The 20,390-nt window shown below is 39.8% G+C and overlaps 1 protein-coding gene across 5 annotated transcripts in view; it reads right to left on the reverse strand.

The window, feature by feature from the left end:
- Positions 1 to 19,571, reverse strand: part of FBXW11 (F-box and WD repeat domain containing 11) — a 128,999-nt gene extending 109,428 nt beyond the window's left edge. Inside the window, exons 1-2 of one of the 5 annotated variants that reach the window (XM_061189928.1) lie at positions 19,114 to 19,571; positions 10,210 to 10,371 (exon numbers count right to left, since the gene is read on the reverse strand). Coding sequence is in view for 2 of the 5 variants with exons in the window: in XM_061189927.1 (XP_061045910.1) it covers positions 19,114 to 19,158 (45 nt within the window). In the remaining 3 variants the exon portion in view is untranslated. Of the gene's footprint in view, positions 1 to 10,209; positions 10,372 to 19,113 lie in introns of those variants that run through there. The other 4 variants (XM_061189927.1, XM_061189929.1, XM_061189930.1 and 1 more) reach the window with 4 other exon arrangements.
- Positions 19,572 to 20,390: the final 819 nt, after the last annotated feature.

Genomic DNA, 20,390 nt, shown 5'->3' on the forward strand with positions numbered 1-20,390 from the left:
AAACAAGATAGCTAAATGATCAATGGGCACAAGAAAAAAATGCTCAACATCATTAGTCGTTAGGGAAATGTAAAATAAAACCACAATGAGATACTATTTCACAACTATTAGAATGGCTAAAACTGAATGACAATGTCAAGTGCTGATGAGGATGTAGATCAACTGGAATTCTCATACACTGTCAGAGGAACTCTAAGAATGTACAGCCACTTTGTGAAAAGATCTGGCAGTTTCTTGAAAAACTAAACATACATCTACACTCTACCCCAGCAATTCCACTCCTAGGTATACACAAGACAAAAGAAATGTCCAAACTAAAACCTGAACACAAATGTTCACGCAAGCTTTATTCATAATAGCCAAACACTGGAAACAACCCAGATATTCATCAGCTGGCGAATGGATAAGCAAAACTGTGTATACTCGTATAATGTTAACACTGCTAAGCGATGAAAAGGCACAAACAACTGATACAAGAATGAATCTCAAAAACATGTTAGGCAAAATAAGCCAAACATAGTAAGAGTACGTGCAGTATACGCATGCTGTACCCATCCCATCTATATGAAATTCTAGAACACGCACAACTAATCTACAGTAATAGAAAGCAAGTTACCTGAGGCCGAGGATGCTGTTGAGGGGACTGCAAAGGGTAATGAGGGAAGTTTTTTTTGGGTAGAAATGTTCTATATCTTGATTGTGGTAGTGGTTACATGAGTATATATAGTTTTCAAAACTCAAACAGTATACTTGAAATAAGTACATTTTATTGCATGTAAACTATACATCAATAAGCTGATTAAACAAAAAAAAACACTAAAACTACAATATAGATACCAGTACACACTCATCAGAATGGCTAAAATGAAAAGGACTGGCAAAGCCAAGAGATAACTGGAACTCTCCACATTACAGGTAGGCTCCTAAATTGTCACAAGTGCTTGGAAAACAGTTTAGCAGAATCTACTGAAACTAAACATATGTCTATCCTCTGACCCAGTAATTCCACTCTGGGGTTTTTATAACTGAGAGAACCAAGTGTTTATGTCCACCTTAGAAGTGTTATTCATAATAACAGCCAAAAACTGGAAACAAACCAACTAATTTATCAACAGTAAAATAAATGAACCATGGACTATATATACAATGGAATAAAGCACGGAGGGAAAAATACTGTTATACACAACAAAATGGATGAATTTCATGGATACAGTAATGGGGGGGGGGCACAAGAGTACATATATATGCTGTATAACTCCATTTATATAAAATCCAAAACCAGCCATAACTAACCTATAATAAAAGAGGTCAGAATAGACCTTTGGGAGGGTCTATTGACTGGGTGAGGCACAGACAAGAGAGCCCTCAAGTGGCTCTAGCATGTTTTCTATCTTGATTTGGGTAGTAGTTACACAGTGTAGTATACACATATGTAAAAAAAATCATTAAGCTGTACACTTAATATTTGTGTTCTATAGTGTATGTAAGTTAAAAGCAATAAAAAAAAAATATATGCAAATGCCCTTTAATCTATCTTTGTTCATCCCTTGAAGCTGGATGCTTTTTACACAGTATCCAGGTGTGGCCTCTGTCAGTGTGAGTCACTCTCATTCCCAGTCTACTCATTTACATGTTCTTCATGTCCACCTCCCTCAGATTATCTGAGCTGGTGGTGCTACTAAATATCTGGAGTAATGGCACTGGAAATGGGACTGGATAAAGTCATGCCCTAACCAGACAGGGAAGATGTCCAAAATACTTATTAACAGTATATATGGTTTTAATAAAGGTGTAATTTCAAGTCTACGGTACAGTCCCCTGTTGATTCACTATCCTTTTGATTAAGTTCTTGCAGAGATTGTGGGGAAAATTAAATACAAGCAGCCAACATTCTGAAAATAAGTACTAGCATTGCTAATATTTTTGCTTGAAAGTTTAGCTCCACAATTATAAGGAAAGTGACTTTTAAAATCATAATATAAATATTCACTTTATAAACAACTTTCAGAAATAAAGCCATGTCAGAGTTAGACTTTGTTGAAGCATGTTATTTGCATATTGCAAAACTAAACACAGTGACAACGCATGAAACTATTACTGCTGTCTTCCAAAATTAACCAACAGATTAAAAAATATGTGGTTAAGTTCCAGAAACTGTAATTAATTCATTCATAATCAGTTAATTCATAACTGATTTATGAATGCAAAGCTTTTTAGAGACAGGACTTCATGTTTTAAGAGAGTCTGCTTTACATTCTCTTCAATACATACACATACCTACTCATATCTATCAATACAATCTACCCATTCTACATTTAAAATGTCTCATCTCCTCCCCTTCCACACCATCTGTTACTATCTTGTGATTTCTTCCCTGGAACATTACAACAGTCTATTAATTGGTCTCCCTGCTCCATTGCATCCTCCAAACTGACTGCCAGAGTGATCTTTCTAAAGCACAGATTTTGCTCAAACTTTCAAGTCATCTCTCATCTCAAACCACACCCACTACCCTCACCCTTCCTCTCCTGCAGGGATGACAAGCTCAAAAGTAAAGAAGGCCTTACAGGAGCTATGGTGACCAGGAAAGTACAAGACTTGACTCAAAAAGGCAGCCACTGGGCTTCCCTGGTGGCACAGTGGTTAAGAATCTGCCTGCCAATGCAGGGGACACGGGTTCAAGTCCTGGTCTGGGAAGATCCCACATGCCGCGGAGCAACTAAGCCTGTGAGCCACAACTACTGAGCCTGCGCGTCTGGAGCCTGTGCTCCGCAACGGGAGAGGCCGCCATAGTGAGAGGCCTGTGCACCCCGATGAAGAGTGGCCCCTGCTCACCGCAACTGGAGAAAGCCCTCACACAGAAATGAAGACCCAACACAGCCAAAAATAAATAAATTAAAAAAAAAAAAAAAAAAAAAAAGGCAGCCACTACTCAGCTCCAGTTTTCAGGCAAAACCAGAGTGTTTTGATATGAAATGTCTAATTTTAAAAAATCTATGCAGATCAAATAAAATACATCTGTGGATCTCTATCTACAGGCTACTTGTCTGTAACTTATGACCTAAAGGATGACCCAAGATTTGGTTATAATCTCTTTACAAATTTATCTACCTCAATCCCTTCACACAAACTACACTCCAACAATCCACAGAACTACTTACTCCCAAGAGACAATACACACCACTGCCTGCCAGCTACTGTTCATTTGGTTACCTTTGCTATGATATCCCTCCTCTGCCCCAACACATCCACATCCATGTCTAATTTTTGCTCAAGCCCCAAAGGGTAACTTTTTTAAAATTTCCTTTATGAGATTTCCTTCCTTTTCTAGCTCCCACACAACGTATGTCCACCTCTCATGATCCTTAGCAGTTCTCACATTGAACTATACTTTTTTACGTAAAAGACTGTAAGATTCTGGAAGCAAGGTACACATCTGATTCTGTTCTGTATTCCCCACATTACCAAACAGTACCTGTTCGATTATATGCTCAATAATAAATGAATAAAGCTATTTATCTGCCTATTTCCGTAACAATTAGTACCTCAAACAGACGGCCATTACACAGTATGATCCCTTAGATTTTGAAAATCAAAAGGCTAACAGGTTCAGAAAAATATCCCTGTAATATTAAGTTTGAATCAGAACTAACATGAACACATGGTTCATTTTAAATATACTTCTTAGGTCTGTCCACTGAAAAGGTCTAGAAGCAACAACAACCCAACAGTACTGATTTTGTTTCTAAACACCATTCCCCACTAAAAGGAACCAGAGCGTCTTGGAGAAATGGTTGATTCCTGATATGCAGGGAAAAGTAGAAAACCAAGAAACACACCAAAACTGACGGGCTCATGTTAAAAAGGAAGCAGGAGTTACCTTGAAGGGGCTCTCATTAGCCAAATCTGAACATCAATAAAGATTGTAATTGACTGTTAACACAGTGAATGAATAAAATCCATGAGAGTACCGTGATACACAAAAGGAAGGAGGAGAAACGAGATGGCCTCTGTGAATGCTAGCTAACAAATATAGATGAAATGACAGAAAACCACAATTTTGTAACTCACATTGTAATAACTGATTTCAGGCTCAGGATGCTAAAACCACTGGGTGAAAGGCTGTAATGTTACAGGATATTTACAAGGTGCCAAAATATTACCCCATAGTCCTTTGTAATAATAGAGGATAAAACTGTACCTTAATGGAGAGGTCTGGCTGCTGCCACCTTAGTGAAGGGATCAAATTTAGCATAGCTCATAATGGGATAACCTGTCTTTAAGTGCCTCCCGACATGACTCAATGCAAAGTACACTTCACCTATGATGAAGCATTCTTGTCATTCTTGTTAAATGGGCTGCAATCAAGCCTCTCACATAACTTCCAGTTTACAGCAAGTATAGGAGCTAGAGAAATGAGTTAAATAACACCATGAAGAAATATTCAAACAAGTGAAGAATGCTGCACACCCTACAGGACAACTAACTGAGCTAGATTCTTTAAAAAAAAAAAAAATCAATTCCAGGAGAGGGAAAAGGGCAGAGGGACAGTTAAAACAAAAAGAAATTAAAAAGACATCTACAACCAAATATAAAAGGTGTGTTTTATTTGGAACTTGGTTTTTGTTTTTTAAAGAGGGGGTGCTAGAAAAGACACTTCTTGGGTCAACTGGGAAAATTTAAATTGAACTGAATATTTGTTATTATATTATGGAATTACTTTCATTTTCTTAGATATAAAAATAGTACTGCGGCTTTATATATGTATAAAATACATATGACTATATTTAATATTTGGTTATATATGGAGATGTATACTATATACATTGTGTGTGTGTGTATGTACGCTCGCTTTTAGAGAGAGACTATCCTTATTCTTAAGAGATACATGCTGAAATGTTTAGAGGATGAGGTATCATGTTTGCAACTTACTTTCAAATTGTTTAACAACAAAAAAGGGTACTTATTTGGGGAGAGAAGGACAGAAAAGGGAGGAGAGGGACAGAGGAAGAAGGGGGGAAAAAGAGAGGGAAGGGACGACCAAGGGGGGGAGCAGAGAAATGATCCAAATATGGAAAAATGTTAACAACTGTTGAGTCTAGGTGGAGAGAGTATACAGGTGTTTGTTGTACTGCTTTTTTCCCCAACTCTTATATATATGAAATTCTTCATAATAAAAAGTTATGGGGGAAAAGAGAGAAGAACAATTTAAAAAGCAACCTGCTTAAAACCAATGTAACACCTTGAGAGTGTCAGGAAATAAGAGTACTCTCAAGCAAAGCCTGTGAGAGTGTAAATTGTTGCCATGTGACTGGAGGACAACGTGGCAATGTCTATCAGATTTTTTAAAGCACCTATCCAGTGACACTTACTCCCAGGAATCTGTCCTGAAGATATACTCCTCCACATGTGAAATGACATACACGTCAAGTTATTTTTTACAGCATTATGTATAACAGCAAAAGACTGGAAATAGCCTCTATCTGTAACAGCCCAGACTGGTTTCACAAATTATAGCACATATAATAAGTCAGCGTGCATCTTTTAAATTATCTCTTCAAAAAACATGAGAGTTCTTTGGGAACTGATATGAAAGATGACCATGTCACATTTTACATAAAAAAAAAATCAAGGTGCAGAATAATGCGTATAGCACACACACACATATATGAAAGCTACACAAGAATGTGGTTGAGTAGCTGGAGCTGAAGAGAAGTGAGACTTTTTTTTCCTTACTGTGTACTCCTTTTTGCACCTTATGAATTTTGTACCATAGACATATATAATGTATTCAAAAAAGTTTTTTGTTAAGTATTGATTGACTTTAGCTGTAATCAAGTCTTCACATCTCCATGCTTTCATTACTAAAACCTAATTACAGTGGAGTTATAGCACACCTGGGAATTAGGGTCTGAAGTCAGTACATAAAGTGAAAACAGCATATAGTAAAAATCTGCCTTAAAAATCTCTTAAATAAATGCCACACTGGACCAACACACCATCTCAATAATTCCTACACAGCTAATTTTCATACCAGCACTTGAACAGTTTGCTGTTTCTTCAACTGACTAGTAGATTAAATAGCTGTCTTGTACTTAGGCCTCATGTTGTGATGTTAAAAATGTTTCTTTAAAATACCATAATCACACTCATCACAGCTAGATGAGAAGCGTTCAGGAATTAAGACAGGCTGAGAGAAGAGCAAATTTCCATTCCCCATTTCACGTTTGGTCCAGAATGTTCACTGTTTAGGTTAGTTTTCCCTTGTTTTTGTCACCAGATGTAAAGAAATGAATTTGATAAATGTACGTAAGATGTGTAGTGACAACACGGTGCTTTCTAAAATACATTTCAAAAACTGTACCTCTATTAATTAAACAAACCACTACAGTGGAAAAAATATCACAATCCAAATATAATGGACTAATTTGCTGATTGGGAACAGGCTGTAACAATCCCCAGATCAATGTGAGAAGGACAGAGTAGTAACACCTCTTGAGCGACATCACATATGATCTCATAATCTGAGCTGTAGCCCATTCCTTTATAGTAGCATTTCCATACAGATATGAATTCTTCAATCTTTACTCCGAGTTATCGTCTAACTCCAATAAGTAAAGTTAGCTACCACTGAAGCTAAATAAAAACTCCCAAATCTTCCTATCCCTGCTCTCTCTGGTGAGCGGCAAATCAGTATTCCTACTAGATACTTCTCCTTTTAGAGGATTCACCCATAGGCTACTCAAATTCACTATAAACTGAACTCATTCTTTCTCCTCCCTCCACTCCCCCCAGTGTGTTCTTCTAGTATTCCCTATCTTGGAAGAGAGAACAAACAACCATTCTGGTGCCCAAGGCAAAAATCTAAAATTTATACTATATTCCATCCATCTCTTTCTCCTATAACCAATCCCCAAGTTTGGTAGGTCCTGCCACCTACATCTCTTTTAAGCCCACCCCATCTCCACCATGCCCACTGTCAATGCTTTAGTTTGCCTTCATCATTGCTCACTTGAACTAACTGGTCTCCCTGCCTTGAGTCTCTTCAATCCATCTTACAGACACCTGAAAAGTTAACTTCTTAAAATGCAAATTTGGTTACATCACTCTTGCTATTTTAAGAACAGAAGGATCAAGAACAAGTCCCAAAGTAACGATACAGGAAGCTAAACACAAGCTCATTTAATAACATGACGTAATGCAAAGAGAATGTACTACCAGGCATATTTTTTATGAGTATATTCCTATTCTACCCCACACTATATGACCAAATTAAATAAGCTATTAAGTGTGTTTCAGTAGAAAGAGGCCTCAGGGAAGCAAGGAAAATTCAACTGCCTTCTTAAGAGTCAAAAATGAACACAAAATGGATCCTTACAGTGATAACGGTGCCTTAAGGAAAACAAAGAGCTTCCCAGACCTAAAAAACAAGAGTGCGTTCAAGCTGAATGTAAATATTAACATGCTTAAAATGAATGCCGTAATCAGAAAAGGATTTGGGAAGTAAAAACAAGCAGAGAAGCTGAAGGAAGACAGAAAAACCATCCATCCCTAAAGTAAAAGCTGAATGAGGTTGTCTCAGTCCCAGGCCAGCAAATATGTCACTTCCCTGGCCAAGTCTATGCTAACTAAACCACCTGACTATGATCTGACCTGGTAGGTAAAGTCTACCCACTGGACAAGAGTATTTCGGTCATTTGGCTTGAGTCTTCAGGTCCCTCTAAATATCTCTTCTCATTTGAAAAACTTAAACTGGCATGCTAAGTAGGATCTAGTAAGGAAGTCTACCTATCAGAAAAGTTTATATTAATCACGCCAACAAGCACATATCATTATAAATTAATAAACTGGAATTCTGGCTTTACACATCAGTCTTGCACAGCTGGTTAATGAATTTAAGTCTAAGCGTGGGATAAGGTGCTGGCTCTCAGCATGCTGACAAGATCAGATTTCTAAGGGTGTTAAATCCAGGACCAGACCTAGGCTGAAGGTAAATTCTATAACTGTATTTGTGGCTATTAAAATTAATTAAAATTGAAAATTCAGTTCTTCAGTTAACAGAGCCACATTTCAAAATAGCCACAAGTGGCTAGTGACTACCATATTGAACAGCACAGATAATGAACATTTCCATTATCCAGAAAGTTCTAACTGGACGGCACTGTTCTGGAAGACAACCTTAAACTAACCCTACTGTGAGTCCTCTCGGGAAACAGGCTGGTAGATAGTCTTGGATGGCTAACACAGAATCTGAGATCTAGACTATTTTCTACAGAAGGTACGAAATAGATACTCAGCAACAATTGTTTCCTTTCCCTTTGCAATGATTTCTTGAAATCAGAATACAGTTTTAGTCTTCAGGATTTCTGCCCCTCTTTTTATCACTGGATGGTATTTTAAACTTGAGGCACAGACATTAGAAGCACATTCTCTGAAACCAAACTGCCTAGATTCATATCTCATCTTTGTCTCTTACTAGATGTGTGACCTTGAACATGTTCCTTAACTACTCTATCCTTCAGTTTCCTCATAAGTAAAGTGGAAATAAGGGTACCTACCTCATCGGGTCACTATGAAAATGAGTTCATACATGTAGAGTGTTCAGAATTGTGCTCAATACAGAGTAACTGCCCATTAAGTGTAAACTACTACTACTTTTCCTACTACCACCACCCTGAGAGCTCTTCACATGACAAGCGTGAAAAATGCTCAACTAGAAGAAATACTAACAAATATAAAAAATAAAACATGGATCACAAAGCCAGAGTGTCAGTCTATGATAAAAAAGTTGTTTTTTTTTTTAAGGGTAAAGGAAATGGGTAATCTGGAGTGATTAAATACCAGAAAAAGTCATGAGTTGCCTGACAACGTCTTACTTGTAAGGCTGACAAACCACAGATCAAAAGAAGTCTACATAGAGACTTCCCTGGTGGTCCAGTGGTTAAGACTCCATGCTCCCAAGCAGGGGACCCAAGTTCGATCCCTGGTCAGGGAACTAGATCCCACATGCTGCAACTAGAAGAGCCCACATGCCACAACTAAAGAGCCCACATACTGCAATGAAGATCATGTGTGCCTCAACTAAGACCCGGCGCAGCCAAATAAATAAATAAATAAATATTTTTAAAAAATGCTAAGAATGTCACTGTTAACAAAAAAAGAAGAAGAAGAAGAAGAAGTCTACATAATAAGCTACTGAGCTATTTAAATAACCAATAAAAAGTAAGGAGGAACTGAGAAGATACAGGTTTGAGTTCACTAGGCCAAATACTTCCCTGTATAAAACACATTTTGACATGTAAATGTATAGCCTGTCTTATACTTCCTAAGTTACCTTTAGGTTCACTTGGTGAACTGACTGAAGATCTTCTAATCTTTTCATTTAGAAGGGAGAGCACCAGATACAATTAAGATACCATGCCAAAAAACGATCCATCGTGTGTTCTCCAAGTGGAAACCCACTGTAGAAAACGGCATCTTACTCTAACAGTATATAGACAATATGAAAATCCTGAAGCTGAAGTACAAACTTCAGCAAATGTAGTCAGATGGAAAGAGCCAGAGCTCTGGAGACACACAGGCTCAAGCTTAAGCTTGGCTCTGCCATGTACTAGCTATATGACCCTGGGCAAACTGTACTTAATGCTCATGAGCTTCATTTTACAATCTGTAATATACACATAAAGCATGTGCCAACTAAATAAGAAATATGTGTAAAGAGCTTACAATAGCGCCTGGCACTTAGTAGATGCCCAGTAAACAGCAGCTACAGTTAGTAAATCGTCCTGAGAAGACCCTCCAGGAGTCCTAAGAATAAAAGACCACTACTTTACATGGTAACTACAAAAATTATTCTGACCAGGTAATAACTATAAATCATGAGATAATGCCACAAAATTGTCATTTGCTTTCCATATTTTATAACCTATTCCTCAAACAAATGTCCCTTGTTTACTGTACTGTATTCCCTGTTAGGCTATGACTACAAAACTTTTGGGCCTATTTAATAAAAATAACTGCATTTCTTACACTGAAACAAAGTTTTTACTAGCAAATACCTTCACTAAACCACACCCAAACATGAACACTATGAATAAATGTCTAACATTTCTTCCTTTCTCTATTATAATGGAAAAAAGTAAAGAAATTTTAAGTTTCTCTCAGTGAGTTGAGTTCTACATAACAAAACAATACAGGGTAATTGCTTACCTGGACAATATTTTGTACTTCAGATCCACCAATCCAGAATGAATGGGGGTATTCCCTTTCAGACTAGTCTGAGAAAAGACAGCAGTCAAGCAGCTTCCAAGATTCTTTCCGCTTACTGCATCCAGCTTTCTTCAACAAAATCCCAAACATGCACTTCGGTAACTGTTGAAAGACAGAAAGCAATCCATACACCCACCATGGCACCAGCGGCAAAGGATAGCCACCAAGAAATGGAAGGGTCAATGGAGTGGTGGATCTGAAGCACAGAAAGAGTTACAACCCCTGAGTCAGCTATTTGGTATAAAAGGTCTGCAGTAGCACTGCTCACCTCTGTGTTGAGAGAAGAATAAGAAATTCTACATAACAAAGAAGGAAACATCCCTAATACTATTATTTGTTCATGATAAATATCATGCAATTTCCAAATGCATGATAAAAATTTCTTCTATTATGCACATAAATTGTCCCAGATCATTCAGCTACAATGAATTTTATCCATTTTCTAAGACAGCTCCTCTACTATTACAGAAACTTTGTCAGCCAAAGTTAATATAGGAGGGCTCAAATGTCTACCAATAAAAATATTTATTTAAGCACCTAACAAGAAATCTTTTGGTTTGCCACATATAAGAAATCAAATCTTTACATCTCTCAAATCTTCCACCCTCAGCTGAAATACAGGACATTTTAAGACATGTGACATAACTTTAAGAGTAAACTTCTGGCTCAATAAAGGCCAATCCCCCACAATGGCCAGTCACTGGGTAAATTAGGGAAAATAATAAAGAACACTAATAAACAATTTACTACATAACACCTTTAAATACATAAGCCCACTCCACATTATATCAACAAGCTTTTATTACCATACCAACTCTTCCATTAGACTGTAAACTCTAAACAAACTACAAGGGAGAGAGAAAAAGACATTCAACAGGATGACATAGATAAAAACTTAAAAATCCAAAGACTGTGAAGCTGCTTGCATATAAATTTGCTACTTCCTCAACTACCACACTACTGCCAAAATGTTCCGGCAGTAATTATAATACCTACCTTTATTGAAGGGTTACTAATGGGCCAGGCCTTTTACATTTATTACTCATATTTAATTCTCAAAAAATATGAGAAGAAATAACTTGCCCACAGTCCCACATCTACTAGGTAGGTGGTAGAGCCCATGCCCTTTTCACAGAATACTGTGGCCTCCCAAGTCCACAGTCCATGGATCAGAAAGACCATGATTCCTGGGGCAGAAGAAACCAAGCTTTAAGCTAACTGACGTCAGAAGGGAGAACCACAAAAATACAGAAGAGTTCAGTATTTCAGCCTAGCTGAACTAAAATACAACTGAACTTGTTGAGACATCCTGAAAGGGCTAACTCCCCTGATCTAGCCACTTAAAAGCATTTCAGTAACAAAAAGCCATGCAATTCTAAGGCCCACAATATTAATTTTATAACAAAACACATTAAAACATTGCCCAAGTAGACTTTGTGTTTAGCGGCAAAGATGCGTCTGTGACAAAGAATCCCAAACCCAGTTGAAACCAAGGAATTTTTAAGTTCCAAGATCAACAAATAGTCCACAGGCAAAGACTAAAGATGTTCTGATTTTTCATGTTATAGGCAAAGCAACTGAGGTGACTGACTGAAGTACAAGTCTAAGATTAACTTCTTCATAACAAACGGGTGGAAATATCTTAATACCCTCAACTTAAAGGCATTATATGAGTAAAATCACAAGCAAAGAATAATTGCTCAAGCTCTTCTCATTACTCTAGAGCCTAAGAATAAACTAAAAACCCAATTTTGACAAAAGCTGCTAGTGGGCTATGGCTAGTAGTTAACTGCTAGAGCAATATACTCTGCTTTTCAAAGTATAACTCACTGCTATAACCAAAATACCGAAAAATTATAGCAAAACACAGCCACAACAATTTGACTAACGGACTCATTTCTGAACCTCTTGCATTGTCAGGGCTTTTTTTTGTATTAGTGAGTTAATTTTCCCCCCTTCCCTTCAAATAAACATTTACTGAATGCCTAATTGGTGGCAGGCCTTATGCTAGAGAAACAAAGATTAATAGATGCCAGACCAGGAATGTAAGGACTGACTTCTTCCTGTCCCCTGCCCCTTTCTCTCTGAGTCTCCTAAGCAATCATTTCACAGAACCAAAACATATTTTATTATTAGTTCCCAACACTGGTTAAGTGTTCTGAATTTAGCTCTCAAAAAAAAAAAAAAAAAATACTCAGGTTCCTTTTTCTTAACAGCAGAGCTCTCACTTAATTTTTCTTTTTCTTCCGTGGATCAGAGGTTTGCTATTAGAGAATGGTTTCCTATATTCATTGTACTTAGGTATTTGCACATCTCTCTACTCAGTCATCTTTTTTAATTTACATGTTAACGTCCTACTGTTTCTACTTCACTGCTTTCCATTCTGTGAAGGTCTTCATTGTTGACTAACCCTGAGAGGGAATTTCCTAAAAAATGTTTCCTCTGACATCACTGAACTCTGCAATCTTTGAACTTTGTTAAAACAATAATAAGATCCAGGTTAGAGACACCCTACTGGACTGTCAGGTCTTCCTGGCTGGTCTCTCATTTGCCTACAAAGACAAGCTTCCTGTTAGGCAACTGCGATCAGCAGAAACTGAACTGAGGGTAACAAGCACTTTCTTGACCAACAGGTTTTTCCCCTGTTCTCAACTAATTCAATGAACAACAATACAACTCAGGAGGAAATCTTGTAGGATAGTCACCACTTATTCTGTTAAAGGTCAAAAATCACCAGCTTAGCTAAAACAAGAATAAGAATTTGAAAATCCTAATTTCCTTGTCTAAACTAAATTGATCAAACATAAATCACAATGCTCAATGTTAATATGAACAATTACCAGTCTCGTTCTACCAGGATACCTAAAACAGGGTTAAGCGGGTTCTCTCCACAGACAGGGTTAAGCGGGTTCTCTCCACAGACAGAATACAAGTCTAATTATGGCTAATTGGTAGTTCTTAGTCATTGTAACAGTACTTCCCAGATTTCCAAGACAGTACTGATTCTGTATGATTTCATCATCTCCCCCAAAGATGCCTCGTTAAATGCATGGCTAAAAGCAACTGAATTTTAGGCCTCTGTAAAGCTTCACAATTAAATACACACACAAATCAGGGGGGAAAATTAAAACTTTCCTCACATCATCTGTCTTGATTGTGCTTTACAAAATATGGTCCCTGTACTTGTGGGGAGAGTTAGCTTGGCAGGCAGTTGCTGAGAGACAAGCCTTTGCAAGGTCCTTTCACATGCATCTCTCATAATCCTCCCAGCACTCGGAACAATACCTACATTTTCTTATTTTTACACATAATGAAATCATACCAGAGAAACGTTAACTTTCTTAAGGTCACACAGCCAGCAAGTGACAGCTAAGATACAAACTCAGGTGTTTCACTCTAGAGTCCATGCCCTTTATGCTAAATCACGCTTCTCTAAGGTCACAGGGTCCTTAGAACTTATCGACTGTTTGGCAAGTTCACATCAACAGATATAAAAGGAGTTTGGTTTCCTCAGTACTTCTATCAACCACTCTCTAGGATGTATATAAATCAATCTGTATGTGTATAAAAGTCTGTAAATAATGGTTAAAATGTCTATGAATGTCTGTGTACCACATCCCACCCTCCTTTTCCCCTTAGCAGTCTTTCTCCTCTATCCATCTCCACCTTTGTCTTAAGATTATCAAAAGGAAATCTTAAAAAGTTTTCAGAGCATGGAAAAAAAAAAACCCTAACATTAATTTAAATCAATACCTACTGCACACCCAAGTGCTAAGTGTAGTGAAGGATTCAAAGGACAATCAGATACGGCCTCTGGAAAAGAAGCTTAGACATGATCAAACTTTTATGATACACAGGAAGGTCTGATAAGTCCCATAAGAATTAGGAACAAATTATCATAAGAACTAGTGATATAGGTGAGAATTTCCAGAAAAGAAGACGGCTAAGATACAGGCAGACAGCAATAATACACGTAAGCAATCAACAGGAAAGTTCAACTCAACATTTACTGAACACCTACTACAAGAGGCACTGTGAGCAGTTTACCATTTAATAGGGGACACACACAGGAAACTATAATACAAGCCCAGAATATGTTAACTGCCACGAGATAAAGACAAAGTGTCAGAACTCATTCATTTCATTTAACAAGGATTATCATATAGGCAGTGCTACAGATAAAAAAACCAAAATGGTATCTGCCACCATAATATAAACTAACATCAAAAAGAGAAGGCATCTAAACTGTGTTCTGAGGGGATAGTACTTTATCAGCATAGGTGGAAGAGAGGATTGTTGAGATCTGACCTAAACCAATTTGGCCAGAGCACCAACTATTAGGTCCTTCCCATAAACATCAGTAGCCTTAAATACATGGGTTTAGGTCAGTTCATATCAGTGCTGACAAAGGAAACAGTGAGCAGAATCTGAAGAACCACAGACCCCCACGCTTTGGCTGGAATATAGAATAAGTGAGGAATGTGAGAAGAAAAAGCTGAAGAGAGGCTGGAATTTGAATTACTAGGACTTGAAATGCTTTCTTTCCCTTAAACTGTAAATAGCACCAGATGGAAGCCAAGATCCCAGGTACCTCACAGTGCAGAAAAGTTTGTTTCTAGAATTCATAGAACCAAACAGTACTACTCAGAGAAATACATGTGCTGTCCTGTAAACCTATGTAATGGGTTAGCGATTCTTCTGTGCTATACAGAACTCGCAGTTTTCAGGGGACAGCAGTCAGGGTCCAAAGAGTGCCAAGACTTGTGAGCAGGATCATGTTTATCCTTGTCAAATCTGAAAGGACATCTAACCTACTCCAAAATCAGGAGTAAAAATTGATAATATTTGAGCCACAGCCTCTTGAGGCAGGTCAGTGAGGTCTATGCATATGCATGTGATTTATTTCATTTGGACCCTACTTAAACTTCTGTCTACTTTATCTGCATTTGGTAAATCAACACATGGCTAGAGGCAGATGAGGGTAAGTGACGGTGACAAAGTAAGACCCAATTTCTTAAAGGAGTCACTAAACAATCCCACTTATTCCACTTAGAAAGCCAATGACAAGGCGGGGCGGGGGGACACAAAAAGATAAAAAGATAAATATTTCCAATAACGTCACTTAGTTTCTTTCATCTCCTTGGCCTTGTGGCCTGTACTTCAATAGCTCTAAAAATAGATTTGATATTACAACTTCTTAATAAGATCCAATATACTTTACCTATATCACTACATTCAACAAGTAATACAGCCGTTTAGAGATAACACAGAGGGGAATGACTCACTTAAGGTCACTTAGCAAAGAGGGGAACCATTCAGAGGCTAACAACAGAGTATAAACTACCCATTACTTGTGTAAATGGGGGAAGGGGTATGCTCACACCCACAGAGGAAGCAGGATTATCTTTCCCAAACTTTTAACATTAACTTCTGCTATCTTCTAATAGGCAGGACTAACCATCTTTTTCCAATTAGCAGCTCTGTGAGTGCTTTCTAGTAATAAGTGCCTGAACATAAACTCATACTTCTAACTCAAGTGTTAAATATCATGTGATACACAATGCACAGTTTTCATTGTTTCCAGTGAAGTCCACCACACTAGACAAAGTCTGGTGAACTTTTGTGTATTTCCAAATGGATTACTACTTTTCTACCTCATTAATAATAAAGCTAATTTTACCAAAGTCAGAAGTTTGAAAAACAGTCCCACAAACTAGGTACAGTATTGGGCCCACATAAAGCCATGAAAGTCATCTGGTGGTTAAATTATTCACTATCAGCAATCGTAAATTCAGTTGTCTCGATCAAGAGTTTATAGTCTATATTAAAGACTGAATCCTACGAGGTAGGTCAGCTGGAGAAGCACTTTTTGTGGACCTGGCCACAGGCAGGGGTAGAAGTCACAACGGGGGTTATATTTTGAAGATTTAATTATTCTGCTATCACCAGTTTTACTTCCTAGTAAACTAAAAAACTGCAAGAAAAAAAGGAAGAATCAAAATCAAAGAAAGTAGAGGAATGAAGATTAAAAAATTGGTGAAACCCAAGAACTCTGTTTCCTTTCTTTGAAACAGCAAGCTCTGGAATATCAAACCAAAGTTATCCTGTTAACCATTAAGTACCGAACTGGTACAGGCAGCACAATCACAAATATTTGAGTACTGAAGCTGACTCATAAAACTCTAAAAATATTTCATGCTTTAGGCTTTCAAAATACCATCAGTTTAACCCCTCCCCCTCCTTCCATCATGTTATTTTGAAATGTAAATGTTTTTAACCTAGTTCTGGAAACTCTAATTAAAATTCAGTGAATACAGAAAGCCACATGCAATTAGATTTCAAGGCATTATCATTCCTACATCTGATCCTGGATTTAGTAAATCAGTTGTTAAGTACCTGTGCTATCTACTACACTAAAATAAATACATATATGTTTATGAAAAGAGTTGCCTAAGAGTCTTAACTGCTTAACTGGTAGCCCTTTGAGGGAATATCAAAATCCGTATATAAAAAGCCATTGTAAAAAAAAAAAAAAGAAAAAGAAAAAAAAAAGCCATTGTAAAATTGATCTAGAGAACTACTTTGTTAAATTTTTTGTTAAATTTTCTAAGAATCCCAGTTTATAACGTCCTTGAAAAGGCTGAAATATCTTTTCAGATCATAGACAAGTACAATCATGTAAAATCAAAACTTATGAGCACTGGAAGCCAGTATATTTAGGCCAGAAATTTTTTTCTACATCCATTCAAAGACATTAAATGGATTACACTGTACTTACTCTAATTCTTTCGCAAACAAATACTATTTATTTATTTAGGCCACACGGTGTGGTTTGTGAGATCTTAGTTCCCTGACCAGGGATCAAACCAGGGCCCTTGGCAGTGAAAGCACTGAGTCCTAACCACTGGACCACCAGGGAAGTCCCTAGTTATTTTTTAAATGAATGGAAATGGAAGGAGCACTGAACAGCCAGTTTCAAAGAGATACCAAGTTACAATTTTTTGCTATGCAGTACTCCTCCTGTTGTAAGTATATGTATTATACATACATATGTATTATACATACATAAGAATATGTACTATGTATTTAACTCCAATTAAGATATTTTACCAAAATAACCCCATACAAAATTTGAAGAATATCAAAGGCTTGACCTCAAAAGTTTGATAAATTGTACTGAAAGGAAAAATTACTTAATAAATGAATATCAAAAACTCGTAAGTATCAGTATCCCTTAGAAAGCAACCATAAGTGCACACACACATACACACACACACACACACACACACACACACACAAATCAGAAACTACCAGAGCTTTTTTCCCCTCTAGTTTTCAAGACTGCTGGAGAAGTCTAGTGAATTATGCAAAGGACAGCAAATATTAAGCTGCCTCTGTATTTATGCTACTGTACTTCCATTTTTAAAACATGCATCTCAACTCCCCAGATACCATCATCCACAGAAACCATGCATATATCCAACAGACTTTCAGTGTCACCATTTATTATTTATAGCATTGAATGGGGGAAGTGGCTCTGATGTCACCGACCCTACCCAGTGGAATCACTGACTCAATAAACATTTTCACACTGGAGAAAATCTGGCTAGGAAAACATTTTGCTGTGTTAAGTAGAGTCTTTCATCTTTCCTTTCAACCCTGGGGTAGAAGTTGTTACTGTGTTAGGAGAGGTACAAAGAAACTGTCAAGGTTTCCACAGGAGGAAAACCTGAGCATGTCCGTTTGCTGAGGCAAAGACTTCCCCCTCCCAACTCTCCAGAGCCCAGTTTGATTTCCCTAACGCTCAAATTGGCAGGTAATAGCTGCCATATTTTACTTCTTCCACCAAATCATCCACCAAGTAGGAAATTCTTCATTTCTACTAGCACTCTGTCGTGGTCCTGTTTCTAAAAACCCGTTCTGACTCAAAGTCCTAAGGCGGAAGGGGGCTGGGGTGTTCGCGGGGCCAGGGAGTCTGGCCTAGCTACCAAAGGTTTCTAAGAGAAGAGTGATCGCCGCCCCAGGGCCCTAGGACACCCCCCCTCCCCCTTTTTCTAGAAGAAAGAACTGGCGGCAGTGATGAGGACAACCCCTCCCCCCTCCTCCCCAATTTCCCAAAGCAGCTTTGGAAAACGTGAAGTTACAGTTTCTCTTTCCTGGGAGATGGAATCCAGAGTACCTGGGGCCTTGCTATGCAAACATCCCTCTCGGCCGAGTAAGAAACCCTTTGTCCGAGAAGCCGGACACCACAGGGGGCCGGGAAAGAGGCCCCTTATCGGCCACATCTTCAAGTCCGAGAGCTCTCCACCTCCACCCCTGTAGGGCCTATGCCGGCATCCTCACAGCCCTAGGTTGAAGAGAGGGTGCTGAGACCCCTTCTAGGACGCGGAGGCCGAGGCCCTAACCGATCTTCTCGGTACCCTCTCCCAACAGCATCTCACTCGGCCTGAGTGGGGCTGGCGAAAGCGATGCAGGCCTGGACCGGAGAAACAGAGAAAAAAAGAAAAAAATCCCTTCTAAAGGGGTAATGAGATGCTAAAGCGAGTGCGAGCTAAGGCCACAGCATAAGCGAGCGAGGGTCGTTCGAGACATGGGCCCGGAGACAGGAGGAAGGGAGGGAGGAAAAACGAGGGGCATGGAGGGGGCCGGGCCAGGTCCGGCCTGAAATCTCGAGGGATCCGGAGGAACCGCGCCGGGCCGGAGGCCAGGGAAGGCGGGGGGCCCAGGTCCCGGCCGAGGCAGCGAGGAAGGGCCAGGGCCGACCTCGCGCCGGACGCTGAGGTGGGCAGGCCCGCCCGGAGCCGGACGGACGGAAGAACGGACGGTCCAACGGCCCGCACTCACCATGAGCTCGATGGTCTTGTCCTCAATCACCGAGTCGGGCTCCATGGCGGCCCCGGCGGCCCCGCCTCGCTCTCCCCGCGCAGCAGCGAACAGCCCGGGCGGAGGAGGCGACGGCAGAGGCGGCAGAGGCGGAGGCGGCTATCGCACCCACTCTAGCTGCCAGCCCGCCCGGGCCGCCGGCAGCTCCGCCCTCCCCCTCGGCGAACGCAGTACGCAGAGCTAGGACTACAGCTCCCAGCAGGCGCCGCAGGCCCTGTAGAGCGTTGTGGGATCGAGAAGCCGACACCAGGCCAATCTCTCCTGACAGCTCGAAGCTGAATTCTGAGCCGAAAGTAGCACTGGACTGTGAATGCGACACGTGCAGACCTAAAGAATTAAGGGCTGCCTCAAGGTGGGGCCTCGGGAGCGATACGACTACATGTCCCAGAAAGCCTTGCGCTCGGGTTCTCTTTCCGGCTAGTTTCTCCTGACTTCCTGGCAGCCCAAGGCTACCGAGACCCGGACGGAAACTCGGAGGCAACTCTTCGCTTGACAGATATCCTGCGTGCGCGACTGATTTCCGCACATGCGCGGTCGGTGTCTGCAGGGCCCACGACGCCTAGGCAGCGGAGCGGCTGGTCCGCTATCCTCTATGGTAGAGTGAGGTGTTGGCGACAGGTGGGTTCTAGATACTTTTGGAGGAGATGGTTTTGGGGCTCAGGTGTGGGAGGGGGCCAGCGAAAGAGAGAAGCTCGGGCAAAGCTCTGAGAGTATGGGCGTCCCAGGAGGGAGGGGTTTGGAAATTCAGTTGGGGAAGAGGAGGTTTATGGTCTGTATGCACCACGTACTGGGAGGAGCTGAGAGGTGAAAGGGAGCCTGTGTATATTGAGCCCCTCTTATTCATTTGTTCAGAAAATGTTTTTTAAACTTCCAGCCTCTGCCGGGTACCAGTCTAGGCACTGGGAATCAGCTCTGAACCTTACAGACAAGGGCTCTCTTCTCATGGAGCTTAATTCTAGTGGGGGGCGGCGGGGGGGGAAGACAGGCATTAACCACAAGAGTGATAGGTGCTAAGAAGGAACACAACTGGAGATCTGGAGACTCCTGGTGCATTCTGCCTCCAGCTCTATGTGAACTTTGTCAGGTCTGTCAGTACCCTCTAACCAAAGACGACCAGGGGGCACACTGATAGTTGAACAAGTTGGGTTTCTGACTGGTTGCAGGAAGGGACATCAGACACCATGAAGAACTGTGGGTCATCTCAGTAGGAGTTGTCAGATCATTTGGAAGAGGGTTTA

This window comes from Eubalaena glacialis, chromosome 4, assembly GCF_028564815.1.
Source record: "Eubalaena glacialis isolate mEubGla1 chromosome 4, mEubGla1.1.hap2.+ XY, whole genome shotgun sequence".
In the NCBI taxonomy this organism is placed as follows: domain Eukaryota; kingdom Metazoa; phylum Chordata; class Mammalia; order Artiodactyla; family Balaenidae; genus Eubalaena; species Eubalaena glacialis.